The sequence below is a fragment of the Sander vitreus genome, chromosome 17 (genome assembly GCF_031162955.1).
Source record: "Sander vitreus isolate 19-12246 chromosome 17, sanVit1, whole genome shotgun sequence".
NCBI lineage: Eukaryota > Metazoa > Chordata > Actinopteri > Perciformes > Percidae > Sander > Sander vitreus.
Window position 1 is genome coordinate 24,873,691 of NC_135871.1, and position 22,999 is coordinate 24,896,689.

The 22,999-nt window shown below is 42.8% G+C and overlaps 1 protein-coding gene across 1 annotated transcript in view; it reads right to left on the bottom strand.

The window, feature by feature from the left end:
• Positions 1 to 22,999, bottom strand: part of meis1b (Meis homeobox 1 b) — a 79,600-nt gene that overhangs the window by 45,516 nt on the left and 11,085 nt on the right. Inside the window, exon 7 of the mRNA XM_078272968.1 lies at positions 18,102 to 18,213. Within this exon, the coding sequence (XP_078129094.1) occupies positions 18,102 to 18,213 (112 nt within the window). The remainder of the gene's footprint in view (positions 1 to 18,101; positions 18,214 to 22,999) is intronic.

A 22,999-nucleotide genomic window follows, 5' to 3' on the forward strand; every position in this document is an offset into this window, starting at 1 on the left:
TGGCATTTCCATTTTCACTGCAATTTGATACCAATCACTTCTGCAAGGTCTGGGGCTAATTTCTGCTTTGCTTTAACTCCAGCAAGTGAGGGAAGAGCAGGAGGTGGGAGGAGAGAAAATAAAAAGACTGTGGGAGTGAGGAAGGGTGAAGCAGGAAAGGTGTTGAAGCTGTGTCTAGCAGCCATGTTGGAGAAATGTCAATGGTGTTACCTCAGCTTGTGAGAGAGAGAGAGAGAGAGAGAGAGAGAGAGAGAGAGAGAGAGAACACAAGGTAACACAGGGAAAAAAGGCGACTGGGAGATGGTGAAGGAGGGCAAGAAGAGAGAGTGGAAGAACGGATGTGGAATAATCAGTGAGAGCGGAAAAGAGAGAACGAAAAAACTCAAGCCACTGAAGGAGGCGATGAAGGAGGAGAAAATAATGGATAGGAGAGGGACGAGATGCTGGGTGGCAGACTGGAGTTAATCAATTGAAAAAAATCAGATGCAGGACAGTCAGTCAGGCAATGTCCACTGTAATGCAGATAATTCTTTTCTCTATTTTGGCCTTTGAAGCTAAAATTTTCTAACACCAAAAACAGGACTTTTCAGAAAAGGTCTTCCAATATAGAAACATCTGAAAACATGCTATGTGTAGCATTTTTAAGCAATTAGAGTGTATTTTAAATGGCTCAAGCTTCTTGGGCACACTCAATAGGCTAGATTTAAACATTGTTGTTCTCTTTTGTGTTTTCAGTGTGGATCGCTGGCATGCTTGAATGAGCAGAAAACTTCTGACATGTAAGCAGCGATTTCAAATGAATCTGCTTGAGTATAAACATGGCTGCAGTGACGTCATAGTCAGTTTATCGTTCGCCAATATACCCTTTAGTCAGTTAGGTAGTTGTACACTGTGTAGTCCACACAGTTAACCAGTAAGTAACTATCTAGCCAGCCAGTAAGCTAGTCAGTCTATAAAGCCACCAAGTCAGTCAGCCAGTCATGAAGTAACCTTGTCAGTCAGCCGGTCAGCCAATGAACCAGTTCGTTACTCTCCATACACAGGCTGCCAGGCTCATTAAGAGCATCAGCAGGCTGTAACCCTGGGCTGCATACAGCATGGGGAAGCTAGGCTAGCAAGCTCCAGTTTCCCCCCACGAGGAAAAGCCACAGGCACAACTCTGGGCCTGGCCCACTGATCAGCCATGACAACATCTTTGCAACTAGTTAGAGGAGGGGCTGGGAGAGGGAGGGGGTGAATCAATGCAGAACGGTGGGGGTGCATGTTCGTGTGTGAAGAATGCATGCATGGATGGATGGATGTGCATTCTTCTGTACATGTGTGTCTATCTCTGGTTTTCCTTATGCATGTGTGTTTCCAGCCACAGAAGCTCTGAATGTCGCATGTGTGTGTGTGTGTGTGTGTGTGTGTGTGTGTGTGTGTGTGTGTGTGTGTGTGTGTGTGTGTGTGTGTGTGTGTGTGTGCGTGGCAATTAGGGAGCAGGCCAGTGACTGGAAGGAGCCAGGGGCAGTTGAAATGCCCCGGGGCCAACGAAGGGAAGGAATATTTTATCAGTCCCCTCACATGCTGTATACACAAATACACACTCGCACACACACACACACACACACACACACACTGTGAGCAAACAGATAATGACGTAAAAAAACTAGGTTAGCTTTCTTCATGCATTTCCACTACCTTCGTTAGCATTAGCTAAACAGACACTTATTTCCATGCTCATTCAGCTCCGATGGCTTTTATTTAAGCCTTTCCGCAACTTCATGTTTCATTCCTGCCTCCCGTCCTTCTTACTTCATTACTTGTCTCTCTCCACTTTCTCTCTGTCTGCTGGAGTGTGAGGTTGGTATGGAGGATATCTGCACAGTGTTGGGGATGTAAGATTAGGTATTGTCATTCACTGTAGGTTTGGAGTTTTCTTTCTTTGTAAATCAAACAGAAAGCAGTAAATGATATTTCACTAATTAAATATGTTTCAAAATTGAGGTAAACCAGGTTAACATTGTTCGATATCCTCAGTCTTGATGTTTTCAGTCTACCTCTTCAACTAGTGAGTACTAATGATGCTTCCTCTCTTCGGTCTCTTCGTCTGCCTCTCCTGTGTCTTCATCACATCTCTACATCTCTCTGTCTCAAGGCATACCCTGACATTATCAAGCAGTATCTAGGCTAATCTGTTATGATCTGATTATGAACCATCTCTCAGCGTAAGACAGAGATTGGTACTACCTGCCCCCTCTGCGCGGGCACACGTGCCATTCTGAGGTGTCAGCCATTTTTCTGCTGCCTGGCAAATTAACAGCCGCGGATTCACCAGTCAGTCATCTGCGAACAGCAATCTTGTCAGACACGTCGCTTCTAGCGCAACGCGAGAGAATAATGACATTTAGCTCTCTAATAATTTTTTCTTCATAGAGGCTCTGCTGAGATGAGGAATAAGGGTTATGAATATTAGCTTTGTGCCAGATGTCATGAGTGGAATCCTGTGTGAGGAATCATTCACAGATGGCGTAACGTTTTTGAAGGATACTGTGAGATGTTTTTGCAAGGTTTTATAGGCCGTGGATGGACTCAGAGGGGGAAGGAATGGAGACAGGTCTTTTGAGTTTATGACATGCATTTATTCTATTGGCTATTTGTTGTAAGAGAGAGAGAGTGTGTCTTTCACTGTGAGTGACCTGGAGCTGATCTCTCATGGGCCACTCCTAGAGTTTCACACCCCAAAAAGCTCACATGACCCTGGGTTGGCTGCCCAGGCAAGGCCCAGGCCTCAGGGAGCTACTATCCTGTTCCACATGAAATACACACATCTCATATTGGCAGACACACTCAAAACATGATACATAAAGCGCACACACGCATGCTGATGTACATTCACTAAAGTGCTCTCCTTCTCACTCTTTCTCTCTGTGGCACTCACTCACACACAAACACACACACACACACACACACATACACATACATAACATTCCCAGAAATCCTCAGAGAGGTAAAGAAGGGCTCAAGAGGGAGGGAGAGAAGAAAAAAGCGGCGTTTATTGTATTCAGGCCATTCATAAGCTCTAGACTTGGGGAGGGGGAGTACAGGGGGGTTGCAGGCAGTGGGGGGTTCCTTTTTGCATGGCTCTAGAGGCCCCTCCCACATCCAAATATTCTGAACATGCAGGAATTCCTTGCAACACAATTCCCAAGTAGGGGCACATTTTCAAAAGCGTCTTTCCCTTTACCGCACCAAAACAGACACACACTTGAACACAATCAATCACTTGCACCAATTTCTTAGGATCTTCCACAAGGCAACTTTCCAATAATGACTAACAAAGTATTCTAAACCAACACACACTTCAATACAAAACACTCTCTGTCACCAATGCTGTTTCGCCTCCCGGAGGAGGAGAGACAGAGAAATCCCCTCGACTACACTGCGGATAATGACATGCGCTGTCAACAAAACAATATGGCTATAGTCTAGCCTTTCCTTCCTGCCTTTGCCAGAGAGACACTCCACGATTTTCAGATCTTTGCTTAAAACTTCAGCCAACACATTTGGATCATATCACTTAGTCTGAAGCATAGATTACTCTTTGTAGAACATACACAGACTACAATATAATGAATGAAAAGATTAGAGAGAAAGTGGTCATTATTACAAAAGAAAAAACAAAATGGGGCTTGCCAGGTAAACAATAAGGGGAGAGCTAAGTAATTGCTTCCTGCAATCAAAGACAATTCCATTGAAATAATTACAGTAAATAACGAGTGCTTTGCAATTACAAAGCCAGTTACTTTGAATGATGACAGTTTTGTGGATCAGCACTGACAGATTCAATAATGCCAGTAACTGGTGAGTCATTTACAAGGGTTATTTGTAATTAACTGGAGAATTCATGTTGTGAGAATCCGAGCCAATTATTTCATTTGTGGTGATCTGATGAGGACGGGATCAGGAAGCCAGAGACAGGGAATGTGTTTAACTAACAACAAAAGAAGAAAAAACACAGGCCAGTTATCATATTTATGAGTTGATTAAAAGCATTTGCAAGGTTTTAGGTCTGTGAGATTTATGTGGCTTTTGCTGACATGATTTGAGTGCATTGTTGTCAGCATTCATATTGAATGTAAGTGGACATTGGTGCATGCTTTTTCATGTGTTTCTTATTAACATGTGTGCAGGTGACACTGTACAATGAAATCGATATACTAGTTAGTTATTAGTCAAGCCACGCAAAAAACTAAAGCTACTCCAATGTGCTGCTTTTCTCAGTTTCAAATGGTTTTAAAGTGAATATCTTTCAGTTGTGGACAAGCAACAAGTAATTTAAAGACATCTCATTGGGCTCTGGAAATTGTGCAGGGTATTCTTTCACTCTTTTATGACATGTTATATACCAAACGATTAACCTTTTACCAAATCTTGAATATTAGACCTGTGTTAATGCTCATTTTCTCTGCGAAAATGTTCCTGTTCTTCTGTGTGTTATGGCTGAGGCCCATCCACTGTTGGCTGTGAGAGAGAGAAGAGGGGGTCAGGCCTGTTGACATAGCCATAGGTGATGGCAAAAATGTCAGTGTAAATGTGACTGCTCTCTCTGTGCCATTTTCCTGTAAAGGGTCATCACCACAGGCTGCCTGACACGCTGGAAACTGCCTGAAGCGCGGGGCACCGACACGACATTAAACTGCAGTATGCCTCCACGCACAGAAAAACACACACACACACACACCGACTGCCTTTTATTCCCACTTTCAGATCAGTTGAGAAAGAAAGAATAAGGGAGAAAGAGGCAGACGGTACAACCTAAAATGGAAGTGTAGGGCGAAGAATTCACCCTTTCATGTTGAGCACTTTTGCTGTGTAACTATTGATTTTTCCCCTCTTGCCTTTGTGTTGCTGTTTTCTTTTTTTCTAACCTGAAGATAGAAGGCCAGACCCAGTTCAAACGGGAGCACTTGTGAGGGGGCCCACAGATTCTTCGCCTCAGCGAAGGGAAGTCTTCAAACACACACACACACACACACACACACACACACACACACACACACACACACACACACACACACTAACACTCCTGAAATTGTGCCTCTTTTGCTGCTTTCTCACTCTTAACTCTCACAATTGCTTCGCTAGCTCTCAGATGGCTTTTGACACCTTCGTCTCACCAAGCTTCAGCCAAACTCAGCACACAACAAATGCACAGAGTGAGAGAGTGAAATGGACTATGGAAGAAGAGGGAAAGGGGGAAGGGATGGCAGAGAGGACAAGGACTATAACAAAAGCTAAGAGCACTTAACAGCACAATGGCATGGCGGTCCTTTCCAAAAGTCAGCTGATGTGCTGAAGGGCGTTTAAAAGTCCTTCAATGTAGACATGGAACAAAGAGAGGGAACCCTTAGCTAAACTAAACTAAAAGGGGAAACATCCCATTTAAACTTTGTTGTGGACTAACAACGTTCTAACAACTAACTCCACTAAAACTATGTTTAATCACCACAAGAAAACTAGATTTTATCATGAAAGTCCATCAAAATATCCTTTTCAATAAATTCAAACTGCAAATATATCTTTCTCAGAACAAAGACACTTTAACTTCCAGCAGCCCTCTACTAAGCTAAAGGACCAAGGTATAATTTTTAACCAACATGAATTTACTCTAAATACATCCTTTCAAATGATCTGAGCATCTGTTCAGATGAGCTAAATTTAGTGAAATTATATCTTGCAGCACTAACTTGTTTAACTTCAATCAACCTCTCAACGCCATCAGTTTAATTAACTAAAATTAAGTGGATATATATCATTTCAGTACCAACAATCAGCCTGTTCTGTCTGTAATCATACCTTTATGTTAAGGGTGAATAGTTCCATTAACCAAACTCAAGTTTCCCTGTTTATTTTTCAGAGCTAGTGTGTACAGCTGTCGCCTGTGTGTGCATTTTTCCACGTGGTGACTATCTGAATGACACAGACTATAAAAAACGCTTTTAATAAACATGGATTTTCCCACTCATGCTAACCTATCAGCGCCAGCCACACTGCAGTATGTAGATAATGCAGGCACGGTAACCCTGCGGTGGCACAGGCTAATAATAGCGCATTAGCTTCCAGTGAGTTTTTTTGGAATAACAGAAGGTTTTAGTGCTATGAAGGAGTATAATATGGTCTGCGCCCACAAGCTCAGGTTACTGAAGGGGTGGTTAGGAAAACAGGGTATGTCATTATCGGAGTAACAACCTACTCTATTTAAATACTTTTAGTTGTTGAGTTGTTGCATTTACGTTTTAGGGTCTTAGCTGATTTTTAATGAGTAAATATGGAACTGGCTGTTGTGGAGCTTGAGTGTTGCAGACTCCTTCTTCAAGCCCAGATTGAGGGTATCCACACTTCTGATATCGCCCCAACTTCTCTGTTTTTTTACTAGCTGAGGTATTAAATTAACCTATAAATTCCCCCTCCAAAGTAATGCTGCATCTCCACTTCCTCCTCCTCAATGTGTCCTTGATAGGCACAGGATGTGGTGTTGTGGGGGATTTGTAGTCCTATCAGCCTCCCCATACGCAGCCCCGATAAGGCTTGCGAGACAGGGACAGAGGAAGAGGAAGTGAGTGGGTTTACGGCAGGCCTATTTCCTGTGGAGCATGGGCCCATGTGGACGGGATTGATATGCCCCCCCGTGGACAGCGGCGCTCTCGCCACTCAGTCACTTCCTGAAAGAGGCAGCCCTCTCTGGGGTGACTTCCTGTAAGAGTATGACCTCTCTGCCTGAAGAGAATCTCAGTGGAACAAAGACCTGGGACTGCCCATGGGAGTTTGTGTGTACAATATGTATGCAGTGTGTGTGTTTTAACACTGCCACTCAGGCCTTTACTCCAAAGGTTATCACTAGTGAGAATCTCAGCCCCCAGTCCCTGCTCATCTCTTTGAGTTTCACTGGCTCGGAGCAAGAAGGGACGATCGGGTTGCATCCAAATGTGTGTGTTCATGAGTCTGTGTACAGAAAGTGGCATGCCTTGTGTTGTTCTGCAAACACACAAAGTAAACGTCAGTGTTGCCCTCCGGCCCACCCTGCTGCTCTTGTGTTTACCTACAGGTATTTGTTATCTAGCCCTCTCTTTCCTTTTTCTCTCTCTCTCTCTCTCTCTCTCTCTCTCTAAACTCTTAGAAAAGCTCGCTGAGGTCTTTATCTCTCAGTCTAATCCCTATAGCAGGTATCCATGTCAAACGGACCAAGGGGAGGGGGCCTCAGGGGGCAGCATGTTTGGTCTGGGTTAGCCCTGGGTCAAGCTTTGGCCCAGTTGACACACATTAAATCCACCCTTTACCTCCATCCTCCTGCATCCCAGGTTACTTGGACACCTTAAATGTTGCATGTTGCATCTTTACGCTTTTAATGCTAAAACTGAATATAAACAATGTTCAATTTCACTTTTAAATGAGTAAACACCTGTATAAAGGGCAGGTTTGAATGTTAGAAGCAAAAGAGAGTTGCATGTGTCATATCTGGGTTATAAAATAAGCCCTAACAAAAAGCATCGACCCATATTCAAAGAATAAAAAAATCCACAGGGATGCTGGTATTGACCAAAAAATGGCGCTACTGCTAGTGTTTGGCTGGCATGAAATTGGCTTTGTGTGGGTGTCGTTTGGAGAGCCGGCTGGTAAATTCTCCCGTTCTTTTGTTAGAAAAGGGGGGGCTCCATGCATAATGGTCTTAGCCAGGGAGGTCTGGAACTGTGTCCATAAATTGAATTATTTCAATTTGAGGGAGAGAGAGGGAGAGAGAGTGGGAGAATAATGGAGAGTGGCTGTGTGAGTTGAATTTACATGTGAACATATGCATGTGTGTTGATGGAGAGAGAGAAAGAGAGAGACTCATTTTTATTCTTCTACGGGGCTCACATTTACAAGTGAGAATATAAACCAAGTTGCAGGAGATTACAGAAGAGGCCAAATGTTACTTTGCAGCTAGAGTGGATAAAACAAAGGTTACTGGTTGAGGCCGCCTTCGCCTCAACAACAACTTCCTATTATTATTGGATTCTCACATAGAGATTAACTATACAAAAGAAAAAACTAATTATGCGCCTTTTCTAGGGATAGTAACACCTTCACAGACTTAAATGATTTTAATAATGACATTTGTGGGATAATATTTCTAAAATTCTGCCTTTTGCAAATGAACCCCTCGATCATATCTACATGTTGAGATAAAGCCATCCCCCAGTGTCATTAATGATGAAATAACAGATATGTGTGTGTTTATGTGTATGTTTGGGTAGGGGTGGGGGTGGGGTGGAAATATTCCTGACACAATATAATCGACAGAGGACCATATGGCAAACTGGCAGCAAGCTATTTATCCTTATCCTCTTTGGAGGCTAAAATTAGCACTCCGCTGTTTGTAGCTTTAAGCTGGACTCCAACCATTCTGATAGGGCTAATACTAATAAAGGAAAAAAACAGCCCAGCTGGCACAACTTCTTCGCCTCCTTTTTCTGATTCCATCTTTTTCTCTCTCTCTCATACTAACTTTCGGTTCCCCCCCCCGTCTCTTTTCCCTCTTCACTGAAATACACCAATTTGACCTCCATTTTATGACCAAATCACGTTAATCTGACCATGAGGAATTGTATTAATATCATATAAGTGTTGCTTGAGCCAGGTTTCCCTATAAGCCCATGTGTCAGGAAAGCCAGGATTTCCTGAACACGGACCCCCTCGGCTAGCTTAAGAGCGTAGGATGATGGGGCTAATCTCTTTATCAAAAGCTTAAATAAACGTTGGTGCTCTGTGCATGTGTGAGTTGCTTATTTGTGTGTGTGTGTGTGTGTGTGTGTGTGTGTGTGAGTGTGTTTGTTCTTGTGTGTGCCAAGGGGCAAAACAATGCTTCTCCACTAAACAAAGGTGCTAATACCCTGACTTTTTGCTCACCCCCTCCCTCCTCCATTCCTTCTCTCTCTTTCCTCTCATTCTTCCCACACAAGTGAACTACAGTATGTCGCCATCTATCCATCTACAATTAATACTCTTGGTTACTTCCTACGTAAACAGTAGGAAAGCTCATGAGAACGCTCATCTGGTCCTCCTGTCATCCACTGTCAGAGGTGATTGTCTGAATTCTCCAGCCTGCTATCAGGGCTTTCCCTGAAAAGTTAACATCTATCTGATCAGAGGCCTCCTGGGCCCTGAGCTCAGCTCCCTTTCAAGGGAGGAGGAGGAGGGAGGGAGGCACAGTCAGCTGCTAGAGAAATGGAAAGACAGAAGGAGGAGAGTTTAAGGTTGTTTTATCAGCCAGATGTAATGCGCTGTGACACGCCAGTGATGAGTCGCTGTGATTCCCTATGATCCTGTACTGGCCACGATTAAGAACCAGGGCATTTTCTGTCTATGAGAGCTTGTATGTGTGTCTGTGTGTATTGTGCATGAGTGTGTATGATTCCAGGCAATTTGGAGCTGAATTGGAAACAAACAAAATAAGGACTGGTGACAAATTTGGAATATATCACCATTCTTTGCTATGACAAGTTTCCCACGGCAACAACACAAGACCCTCTACACAAACAACACAAATAATATAACAAGTAAATGAGCATGCTTCAACTTCCTTTTCATTTGTATGACAAGTGAATTACCACATTTCTACTTGTTTACATTTGAAAATCAAAGCTAAAGAAGTCCCTTCCAAAAGGCAAATCCAGTAATTTCACAAAAGTAGCATCTTCTTTTAGGATATGATTACATGACAATGATGCAAATTATGGAGCTTCATACAAAAATAAACCTGAATGGAGTCCTCAGTTGACACTTTTCAAACACGATTGTGAATTTAGAGGCACTGAATGAAAACATATTTATGTTTAAATGTACAAATCATATGTGGAGAAGAACTTCTCTTATTCTAATTTCTACTTCCTGCACACAGACAGAAAAATATGTTGCATTTAAAATTTAAGAAAATGGTCTTTACCACATTTGCACATTTAACTTTTATTGTCATAATCTCCCCATCCCAACACACAAGAGACATCTGCAATGCAAAAAGTGTGTGTAAATAGTATCTTTTAGCAAACACCAGTAATTAGATATAGGCATTTGGCATTCACGCCAGTCGCAAATTAAAGAAGAGTGCTTCCTGTAAACAGACAGCGAGAATGTGTCTACATCATTAGCGTGCCACAATTATAACATGGGAGCTAAAGATACATTTCCCTCCCGCTTGCACTCCCTCACTGAAGCAAATGAAGTAGAACCTCTTTTTTTTCAAATGAGCGCCTGTCTTTCTTGGAGCAGTGGCAAACTACATGGTGTGATCCACATGCATTTATAGGTAAAACAATGAAGATAAAATGTAACAGAGGCAACTTTGTAAGAAATAAGAAACAAAATTATTCCAATGTTTTTCATTTGACAGACTTTATGAACAGAACACATCCTGAGTGCAAGGACTGAGTAAAGGCATAAGAGAGACTGGGGAAGAAGGTGGGAGAAGCTATTTCGTGTGCATGCATGTCATGAATGAATATGTATTTCATGTAAATTGTGCACACAAGGCATATTGTAATGGTCTGGGCTAGACTTTGCATTTCTTTGGTCATGCAAACATGCCCACATGTAACCAACAGACGGAGAGAGACCGACTGAGTGAATGCAGGGGAGATTTAATGTAACAGAGAGACAGGGTGAGACATTTTCTTCATCTCTGAATGTTATTACAGAAAGTCAAAAACGTGCGGGTGTAGTGAGAGCAAATGGCATATAGAGAGAAATGAGACCGAGGCTCTGAGAGAAAATAAAGACAATATGTGCAAATATAAGGCTCACACGATGATGTGTTCACATGCTCAGCTACAAACGGCACATAAATCCCTAAGTCAAACACTCAAATAGCCTCTGACACCTTATCAAACGGTAAAGTTTTATAACTATCATCGTCTCATAGACGAGACGTTCACTCAAGCCAACAAAACACAAGTTAGTGAATCTGACTGATTCAGCAGAAGATCATTTCACATGTGAAAGGAGACAAAGGAGAGGAGCTGGTTGGAGAGGGTGGAGGAAGTTACTTTGTTTACTTGTATTTCTGATCCTTTCTTCCACACGACCCCAGTGGCCGGGTGACACCAGCCTTAATCCTAAAAGCAAACTGGCCCCTCACTGTGGGAACCTGATACAATTTCCTCTTTTTCGAGAGGGGCAAACTCAGGCCACTTCGGATTTGCTTATTGCGCACGAGGCAATAAAAAGTCATTGAGGGCTATCACTTTCTACGAGGCGAGTCACTACATGTTGGTTGACACATCGGCCGCCGCGATAAAGCGAGGTCGTAAAGATCTCAGTGAATCTGAGAGAGGGAGGTCGTGATTGGACACTAAAAGGACAAACATCTCTTTTCCCAGGTAACTACAGATAATATTGTTTGAGATGCAGTAAATCCAGTGGAGGATGAATAAACATTCCTACTGGCAACGCTGAGTTGTCGAGGGATGTTTTCTCAAGTTGTTTTAAGATACAATTACCCTTTATGCCTTCCAAATATTGATTTTCATAAACAGCATGTGAACTAAAAGTTAGGCTAATGCTTTTGCGACCACGCAGATATTAAAATGTTTGTAAACACATGCTTTTACACTTTTACTTTAACCTTCTATGGGACACACAGTGGGCTTCAGGTGGCCGGCCACAACTCTCTCCCCTCTGAACTGTCAAACACTGGATACACTGCTCCAGTCAGCATCAAAATGTTTTCACAGCATTCACTATGAGATTCTCTTCCTTCCTCCTTATCTTACTTTCTCCTTATGCTGTTTCTTTCTGTATTTTTCTTTCACTTTTGTCTTCTTCCTCTCTCTTTTTTCCCCGTCTTCACGCTCTGAGGAAATCAAAGAGAGATTCTTGTTTGTGTCTGCCAGCTACTGTACTTACACACACACCTCCAGTAATACAGACTGCAGGGAACCACATACCTTTTATCTACCCACAGAGCCTCACATTTAAACAGATTACCAGGAAAGCTGGACATAAGACAATTACCGGACCGAGTATCTTCCTTAATAACGTCTAGACAGCATCTAGACAACCTATATTTAAAAAAAAGTGTAAAGTACTGTTTCTCTGCAGATTTATGAATTTTTAAGGCTGGGCCAAAAATAATTAACACTTAAGAGTTTTGATATGTACACAGATTAATGCTTTTTACATTAGTGTCTGGTTACATTATGATCACCAACTAGATGATAGTTCACCCACCATTAAATTCAACATTACAGCACTGCTGCGTTTAAGTATGTAAGAATTTTAAAACTGCAAGCTATTGAATTTATACTAAAGCTGTCACTGAATGTGTGCCAATGCAACCAATACACACTCATATTCCTATTAACAGAACATTTTTCAAGAGCAGCTAAAGGCTACTGGGAGAGAAAAGCTGGCCAGAGAGTGGAATACACACACACACACACACACACACACACACACACACACACACACACACACACACACACACACACACACACACACATACACACACAGCTCTCTCTTCCAGTCTACTGGACAATCAGACCAATTAATCGGTGACTTTGAGGGGGCCAAGTGAAGCCAAGTGATTGGATGAGCCAGATCTGGCTTCTGATTGACTGGCACCTCTGTCCATGTCCTCGTTTGCTCGCCCCGGCCCTGGAGACTAGCCAATGAGGAGACAGAAAGCAGCCTCTCTGTGGCCTGACCTTGTTGGAGGGTACAGAGGTTGGAGGGTTGAAGGATGGATGGATGGATGGATGGATGGAAACATCAGGAATATTTCAGCCAGTGGAAATTATATACAATGTTTCAAAATGAATGGGGCAAAGCTGTATTAGGATATCATATTAAAATACATATCAAAATAGAAAAGCAGTCTATCCAAAGGTTTTAGGGCCACATCCTAAACAAGGGACAGACCAAGTGTCACATCCGCCAGCTGAGATTCACACTAGCAACTGTTCTGGCAAAGATTCCTATCTTTAGCCATTAGGGACCACAGGTCTTTTCATTTAAGTGATACTTTACAGTATATTACCGATCTACTCGTTTCCTTCCATATTTTACAGGGTTCATTTATACATCAAAGTTGGATGTATTCTAACCATCAATTATAATAAATATGCAGGAATTTTATTGTGCAGACTGGAGCAATTAGTTCAGGATAACAAGACCTTATGCAGCAGAAATGAACTACTATATGAGACTATGAGCTACACATATTAGACACAGTTCAGGTCGGTCAAATAGCAAATATTTCATATTGACATTGTTGAGCATTCATCCAACTACACCAGCCAAAAAAAACTCTCAGAGCTAGATATCAGACCAACAACCGGAAATCTCAGGCCACTACTCAGACACTAGAAATGTATGCAGACACTAACACATTGCCTTACAGGGAGCTATGTGCCTTGGCGCAGCACACAGTACTCTTCCCAAACGGTCTGGGTAATTGGTGATACATATCTAAAATCGCCAGTCGTCACCTCACTCCCTGGATGTTTCTGACAAGCAGAGAGGGAAACTCTGTAGCTTTCAAAAACAGAGCAAACACTCTGCCCCGCTCCTCTGCTCAACTCGCATCCACATCGCTGCAGCTGGTGAAGATTCAGTGCCTGAATGTTATTCTGTTTGCCTCGCACGAAAGGCCCTCGGAGAAGCCAAGGGGTGTCCTTACAAATTCACACAGGCAAAGAGGAGTACTTTATACTGGGAGAAAAAAAAGAGAGGGCCCGCTCATGTCCATGAGGGACCCCCCTCCATCGCAGGCCTATATGATCTGTTGGCTTTTCCTCTGTCCTTCAAGCATAACTCTTCACAGTGAAGCATGACCCAAGGCAACAACAGCTACAATGCGGCTTCACCAGTGGGCTTCTGGGTATTAAACAAAGGGTCCTGTTGGTAGCAACTAGCTAGCAAACATCTGGGCTAATAGAGTGGGACTAATTAACTACAGGGCCGCTCTCCGACTCTCGCTGTCGAAGCTTGCTGGATGTTAACAAAGACCTCCCAGAGAAAGGGAGGAGAAAAATAAGAGGCTTTCTTCTTTCTCTGCTCTTTTAGAGAGAGAGGAGACACCCAGGACTTTTAATGACATGTGTGAAACAAATGTGATCCTCCCTCCACTTCTTCTGACTGCCAGTGGAATTCAGTGCTAGAAAATACCATTGGCATTGTGGTCAAAGCATAAACACTTATAAGAACTCAGCATGTGAGCATTGTCAGCACATGCAAAAATAAAAATTGTTTTTAAATGCTGACATTCTTACTGACACTGACAAATCACTGCGAAACACCTGCTGATGAATAAAAGGTCAAAGAAAGATCTCATTTAAAAAAAATCACATGATCACGTTATTGACTACTTTGCATTAGAAAGAGTATCTTCTCCTGCAATCAAGTTCAACAACATGTACATTCAACATGTAGACCTCTGGTCTTACGTAATGGAGACTTCCTCACGGTTCCTGCAGCTCTTGGATTTGAGAGTGTGAGCGCTACATTTCCAGGTAGAAATGGGGATTTTTATACTAGTGGGCAGTGAACCGTTCAGAGAAGAGGGCAGAGCGGAGCATGTGTTTGTCTCAGGAATAGCCTCAGAAAAAAGGATGAGAGGAGACTCGAGTTCACTAGTTAAAGGCCTTCGAACATCCAGCATCCTTTCTCTGAGAAGAAGAAGGAAGAAGGGGACAAACGATACAGAGACAAACAGGGAGGAAATAGAGAAAGATTGAGTGAAGGATGAGGTGAGGCAGGAGAATAAGAAGGTGGCTTGATAGACTGCGGAGGAAGAGTAAAGCGGGCGGATTGAAGGATAGATGAGAGAAAGGAGAGAATGAGTAAAGGAGAGAAAGATGGCCATTAGCTGTGCAGCTCTACAGGCAGAGGGAAGAAAATGAAGAAAGTGGAAGAGAGAGAAAGAGAGAGAGAAAGGTCAGTGAGAAAGCAATCTGTGAAAAGCAGAAGAGGTGGGGGAAAATACTAGAATGAACATGAAGAAATGAGGAGGAGGTAATAAGAAAAGGAGGAGAGGAGTAAAGATAGAGATGAGCAAGGAAGGAAATGAAACTGAGGAAGAAAGATGAGAAGAGAAAGGAAGAGAAAAATAACATGAGAAAGGAAGAGTGTGAAAGATAAACAAGATAAGGAAATAGAATAAAGGAGGGATGGAGAAAGAGGAAGAGCTAAACAGAGTCAGAAAGAAACAGCACAAAGATGAGAGAAAAAGATGACAAGATGAAAACAAAGAGGAAAAACAGAGATGTAAAAAAGTGGAAGAGAGAAAGATGGGGAAGAAGGAGAGAGCGAAAGGAACAAAGAGAGGTGAGCGAAAGGGAAAGAAGAAGGATAAACAAAGGTAGTGTTTTAGAGCGAGTGGGAGGCATGGAAGAAAATAGGGGGAGGAGAGAGAGAAAAGCACGGGGGTTCACAAGTAGAGAGAAACCGACTGAGAGCAAAATGAAAGAGCGAGACGCGAGAGTAGGTGGGAGACAAGGGAAAACTGGAGAAGAGAGGGAGGATGCGAAGATGAAAGAGCGAGAAAGAGGGAGGAGAGACAACAGGGTGAAACTGTCGGGGAGAGAGCGAGCAAAGTGCCAAACGGATAAATAACCAGCTTACTGGGATTACCAAGTGACTGACACACAATTTACCAGAGCCAATATGACGTGGCAGTGATAGCTCTTAACCCATTTAAACCTGAAAACAGTCCAAGATGTCCTCCGGTATTTACTGCTGTCACTGTGTCCTGATGCTCTACACTCTGTGTGTGTGTGTGTGTGTGTGTGTGTGTGTGTGTGTGTGTGTGTGTGTGTGTGTGTGTGTGTGTGTGTCCAGAAACACTACAGAAACAAAACAATCACACATATAAATGCAGAAAGCAGGTTGTCTGCAGACATTAGAAATAGGTTGAAAGAGCTGTTTAATGCTACCTAGGCTGATTCTTTCTGAATTAAGAAAAAATATACTACATGGCTAAAAGTATGTGAACACCTGAACATTACACCTGTATGATTTTCTTTTTTTGCCACACAATACAATACTGGACGCTTATAATAATGAAACTGATAACAAATATGGCTGTAAAAGCAGATTTTAGGTAATTTTGTATCTTAAATTTAGCAAACAGGACCCGGAGATACCCTGATACATACATACGTGCATGGGTCCCAACTCTCGTAACACTTGGACAAATCAAAGCATCTCATTCATTGCACACACAGCAACACACATACACATGCACATGTATACAATCACTACCCCACATTTTACCCTCTGATGAAATTCAACAACAAACAAAAACCTACAATCGTGGGGATGATGAGAGAGAGAGAGAGAGAGAGAGAGAGAGAGAGAGAGAGAGAGAGAGAGAGAGAGAGAGAGAGAGAGAGAGAGAGTGAGAGTGAGAGGAGGCAGGCCAACATAAGGAGTGGGCATATAATTGGAAAGATGTGAAAAATGAAGTGTCAGTTTGGTCAATAACGGGCAAAGGTCACAGAAGCAGGAACCCAAACTCGGCACAGAGCACGCTCATTACAGCGACCAATCAGATCTTGCCTGGCTGCCCCAGACCATTAGTCATCAGAGGTAGAGGCATGCACATACACACACACAAATATTGCTTTGTCTACCCCTGTTTCACTGTAATTTTACTCTTTTTTGTATCAGTCTGTTCTCCTCTTCCACATCATCTTCTTTTATTTTTATCTCCACTCATGTCTCACCTCTCAGTCCCTCAGCTCCTCTGTCGAGCATTAATGACGAGTGAGAAAGAAAGACAAACAGTGTGTGTGAAAGAGAGAGAGAGAGAATGTGTGTGAAAGACAGAAAGAGAGAGGATGAGACATGAGTGTGAGACGAACAGAGAGACAAAGAGAGACAAGAGAGTGTGTGTTGACTATATAAATGGCCGCTCGTTGGAGTGGAAGGCATGGCTGCGCTCTCTGCTCCCACCCAGGCTCTGCCTTCTGGCACTGGCAACCCTAAAGACTGCTCGCCTTGACTTCGCCTTCAATAATATATGAAGTTGCTTTTTTGCCTACAGTTTATTTGCAACCCCCCCCTCCCAACACCACTGCCAACCCACTGCTGCCTTTTTCTCTCTCACAGACACACACACACACACACACACACATATTCTTAGAATGCATACACATCCAGCCTCAGCAGAGTTAGCTGGTCCAAGGAGTGTAGCCAAATGTTAGACCCTTTGAGGCTAAACATAATATTAATGAAAAGTCAAGTAAATCTTAATTAAATTATATGCAAATTTTACACATTTAGTTAACAATTGCTACAGATAGAATTCTAGTCTATGTTCAAGTGCATAAACTGTCAAAGTTGCAAGCAACCTGTAGTAATGGTGGCAAGCTTCAAAGCCATTGCTTCTTCATAAGAGATATGATTAATCATTAATGTCAAAAAGGCGACTTTCTTTTTAGCTTTCATTTCCTCAAACAGGGGCATGCAATCCTTTTACCAATACTAAAACATGAAAATCGCTATCTTAATCTTATGACAAGCGGATCATATGACAACAGAAAAGAGAAAGAGAGCAGAAAGAGCCACCTACTTTGTAGAGAGAGTTCTGCAAACTAAGTAGTCAAACAGCACATACTGTACAATATGAACTGTGTAGTCTGGGATACAATAAAAGCAAAAGCACACAAACGCATCACATACACATGCAGTCAGATGTAGAGCAGACTGCATGCTAAAGGAGCGTAGCGTGAAAGGAAGACAGAAGTCGCTCTCTAGACTTGGGTACGAGCCATCTACCACACCATGTCTGCTCTGCCAATGTGTCCCTGAGCAAGACAACCAATGCCTCCCATGTCCAAAAGTGATCTTATAAAGCTGACCATGACCTCTGACCTCTCTGTGAGTTCACTGTAGCAACTGTTGCAAATACCTAATCCCTTTTCAAACATCCTGAATAAGCCTGTCAGACATCTGAAAAGGTTTTCTATCATGTATTTGATGTATATGATATAATGTAGCAGACGAAATACACTCAGCAATTTCAGCACCTCCCCTTCTGCTCCACCTGATTAATAAGAAAAAGATGGAGACAAAGAAAGTCTTACCCTGTTCGCTGCTGTTGTCGCCACTGTGCGATGTGTGTCCTCCGCTGGACGGTCCCGGCGTTCCTCCAGAGCGTGTGGACGCCGTGTCATCATGATCTCTGTTCCAGGACGTCTGTCATAGAGAGAGAGAGAGAGAGAGAGAGAGAGAGAGAGAGAGAGAGAGAGAGAGAGAGGATAGTTAATCTAACATCAGTTTATCAGTGTTTTTCTTCCATTATTAGTTGTGTTTATGTTGTGTAATCAGAATGTTTCTTTACATTATGCGGAAGGAAGTCCCCACACACTCAAAAACTCACACTCCAAACAAAATTCATCATATGCCAACTCTCAGCCCAGTCACGCAGTGTGTGTGAGCCCCCGCAACCCTCTTATGGAATGAGGATTATAGGGGCTCGATGAAGAGAAAGGCCCAGACGAATAGCGAACGAACATGTTGTATTAGTTCCCAGCTTTCTGAGGCATGCAATCCACGGCTGCCTCCATTTGGCTCAAACCACTAGCAGATGAAAATACAAAACAGCTACAACTTAAGATAGGCCGCAGCGAGCGCCAGGGAGTGATGTCATCCAAGCAGACCAGAGAGAGAGGTAAATAACTCAAAGTATTGCTACGTAAGTATGAATCCTCTGTTTTGTCCAAAAATTTAACACAAAATGGATGACCAATCCCACTAATGTAAAATAAAATGTAATTTTGGAAAGCAGAGCCAAGACAGAGACATACCCAAATAAGATGGTTTCCCACAATCTTTTATCAAACACAAAATTAAACAAAAATACTGCATGACCAATCAAACTGAAGCTGACTTAAAACTTTATATAGACAAATTAAAAACTCGAGGCATTACCACAGAGTGGAAGTTCATTCCTTTCTCTACGAGTTCAAGAAAAATAACAGATGAACACAAGCAGCTGACTAGACAAAAGAGACCCGGGAGGCCTGGGTTTATATATAGTAAGGTGTGTATGTGTGCGTGTGTGCGTGTGTGCGTGTGTGCGTGTGTGTGTGTGTGTGTAAGGGTAAAGGACAGTCGTAGGCCATAGTGTCAGCTGCACACCAGCAGCAGGGGAGCAAATGGTCCAGACAGAAGGATAAAGGGAAGACACACATACAAAACACACACCACACAACACAACACACACACACACACACACACACACACACACACACACACACACACACACACACACAACAAATAGGTAAGCAGACATGATATACAAACACATACAGTCAGATATATAATATAGACATATAATATATAGAATATTAAGTTCCCCCACACATTTACAGAAACATAGATATACATAGACACTGCATAAAACAAACACACGGGCACAGACACTCACAAGCTGCTACATATTACTGAAACTTAACCAGATGTTACCTTTTATCTCTTAGTGCCTCTGAAAAGTAACATTAGCGCTGAGGACAGGAGAGGAAAGAGACTTTAAAATAGAAGGAAATGGAATCTAATGTCTTATCACACGCAGCTGGCTTTCACAAGCAAACACGCAACAAACAAAACAGGCACACACAAACACTCGAGCCTGCTCTGCCGCCCTCGTGAGCCTATCTTTGCTCTGTCAAATCAAATGAAGCAGATATCAAGGGGCAATGTGGTGTTTGCATCACACTTCTAGGGCTACGTGACGAAATGAGTGATAGAAACCCAGATGGAGGAAGAGAGGAGGGAGAAGAGAGAAACACACTGGGGAACAACTGGTTTCAATTGGGATACTACAAGCAGCGCTGACTCTGCGAAGGAGGATTTGGAGTCGAGTTTTGAATTATGAAAAAGAAACAGACATTAAGTCATGACACAGGGTTTGTTTTAAACAAAATGTAGAAGGAATAAAATAACAGAAAAGAATATACAAGTCAGCAAATTCAACACATTTGGGGTCTATTAGAGCCCGTTTGATGTTCCGGGGCTATGAAATTATAATCCAGTGCTTACATGGACGATATAATCGTTGTTTTCCAAATTAGGCTTTGAGGCTTTGCAATAAAGAGGAAAGTCACTGCACAAAGACATGACTAGGATGGTGATTGGGTAGATAAACGTTGATTTTAACGGGGATAAGACACCAAGGGGGTCTTTTCTCCCACTTCTTACAAATACTTTTTTGCTGACCGTAGAACGCTGAAAAATGAAACACCAGTGCATGACCGAGTAACTCCAGAGAACATCAGAAGTGAGGTAATCCAGACCACATGGTCAGCACGCAAACAGTTAACTCTGGCTTCTGCCAGCTCCTCCAAAAGTGCAGCTTTTAAAAATGAGCAGATCTTGTTTATTCAGAGCTCTGTGAAAAAGAAAGAAAGCACAGTAACCCCGGGGATGTCGAACGGCAAGTATTAAAAAACCCAAGAGAATCAGCGCGCAAAAGGAACATGTTTTTTCATTTTCTTTTTGTTTTAATTCCGTAACAAATTCCACTTGAAAATATAATTAGAAAGTGGAGGGGGAAATGGCAAACTACTGCATTAGCTGTAATTGAACAAAAGAGCGCCTAGCCTGCTGGGAGGTGGCCGCTGAGGCCCCATGGGAAAGGGGGCGGGGCTGAGACAGGGCCTGGTGGCATCTCCGCGGGGACAGGGACTTTATTTATAATCACAGGCCACCCTTGGACGGAACAGGCCCGGCACTGATCTAACACTCAATTAATACACACACGGCTGAGATCACACAACACACACATACCAGTACACACAGGTCGCACAGCACGTGTGCACACACACCCATACACAAATACGGTAAAACACTTTTTTGGTCACTTAGCTTGTACACATTCACACACACACATACACACACACAAACACACACATATGCACACGCTAACTCACAAATACCTTTTATCTACCTTATGCAAACACATCCACCATACTCACAGTACCTGTTTAACAAAGGACACACCTTGACCACAAGACACACACCGACAAAAAAAACACACACCCTGTGCCAACAAGACTACACACAATGTAGAAGTCCACCTTCAAAATATGGGATATCTACATCCACAAGATGCATAGATGCATAAACAGAAAGCTTGAGCAAACAGAGAGAAAGAGAGAGTTGTCCCTCTGCACACATAACTACACACTTGATTTATTCTATTTCCCCTTAATGAGCCGCCATGGTCTCTTTCTCCCTCTCGCTTTCTCTCTCTCTCTCTCTCCCCCTCTCTTTAACTCTTATCACTCTTGCTCGCTCTCTCCTGTGCAGGATGTAGATTAATTCAATGCTTAATTGTTTAGTAAATTTAATTTTCCACATTCTATTCTGCCTAGCTTTAGCTAAAGTTCTTAAATCTGCCGCGCCAAGCCCAGGGAACCCTATTTGGAAGCCATGCATACCTTTTTTTCTTTTTCTTTTTTTTCTTCCTTACCATTTTTCTTCCTTCCACCACCCTAATTCACCATGAAAAGATTTTCCTTGCTGGAAATTCTGATTCCACTATGATCGGTGAGGCATTCCAATCCAATGCATTCTCATTGTGCCGCGTCTAAGATGCGAGGGGGGCTTCCCTTTCTCGCTGTGCCAGGCCCCATATCATACAAGCGCTCATGCAAGAAATGTTGCCTTGCCAATTCATTTGCAATAATAAAGAAAATGGTTAAGGTTGTTGTGCTTTGCCCCCTCCCCTCCCCTCTTTCCTCACTCTGAAATATCTTTTGTGATGATATGGATATTTACTTTTCGCTCTGTGCCAGCGAGCGTGTAGGAATAATCATATGTGCATACTTAACGGCACAGACATAAATATCCAAATAACCCCACACACATACTGTACACTCTTCAGTGGTGGTACATCTGAATCAAAGGTGACAGTTGGGCTACTCCATCCCCCAGAATGCTTTGGTGCATATGTTCTCTGCGATTGTTTTCTTTAACACCATTTTTGACCTTTGCAGCAGCACTGCTTCCTCAAGTTGAAATCTGCGAGAATGCCATAAGTGCTGCAGCAGCGAGATGGCCAGCAATAACTCCGGACACATTCTCCCACTCAGCTGAATGCTGGTGGGGAAGCTGTTAGTGAAAGGGGCTGAAAGGCCAGCTATTGTAAACTCTTGTTTACTTTGCTTTCCACTGTGACTAGATAAAGCAGGATCTGCCTCTCTGATAACCAGCCAGGCAAGTGCTTGCCCAACTACCTCCGCTTTCTCTGCTCTCTCCACCCCTCTCCTCCTCTCGCTGCAATATTAGTGCTTCCAAAATGAAAAGAGGGGCTGATAATGGTATGCGTGGTGCAAAAAAAAAAAAAAGGACTGAAAGAGCAAAAGACCCTCCTCCCTCCCATTCTGTTCTGCACCCCCCCTTTCTCCTAACTCTTCACAATAGACAAAGAAAGAAGAAATAACCTTATAATTGCTGAAGGGGGTGAGAGAGAAAACTGGATTTGGTCTCTTGAGTAAGTAAAGTATGCTACATTGAATAGCCGTCAGGTACTCTTCAATCGGCTTTTAAAACTGGTGGGTTAACCTCATAGAGACAACCAAAGATAATTACATGTTTGAGATAATTACCAGAGCTTTCAAAGTCCATTTAGATGACACTCGCGGAAACTGACAAAGTGATTTTCTTTCTCTGTGGCCTCTTCCACTTCAGCTCTCGCTGCAGACTCCTTGTTTACTCTCTGTGAGCTGAAATCCAAACAAAAACATTAACTCGAGGGCTCTCCCCTCCGCGCTATCTAACCCTAAACAAAGCATATTTCTTTTTATTCAGTTGTGAATGAAAAGGCAGGCGTAATTTCTTAATGACATGTTTTGCTGTGGTTTCTTTTCGTTAGCCTAGCCTAGCTTGACTTGCAGCCGCTGCGCTGGGATGTTCTTGGTGGATCCCTTGGAGACGGGCTGTTTGTGACGGCGGCCATTGTCAGAGGCTTGCAGGGGGT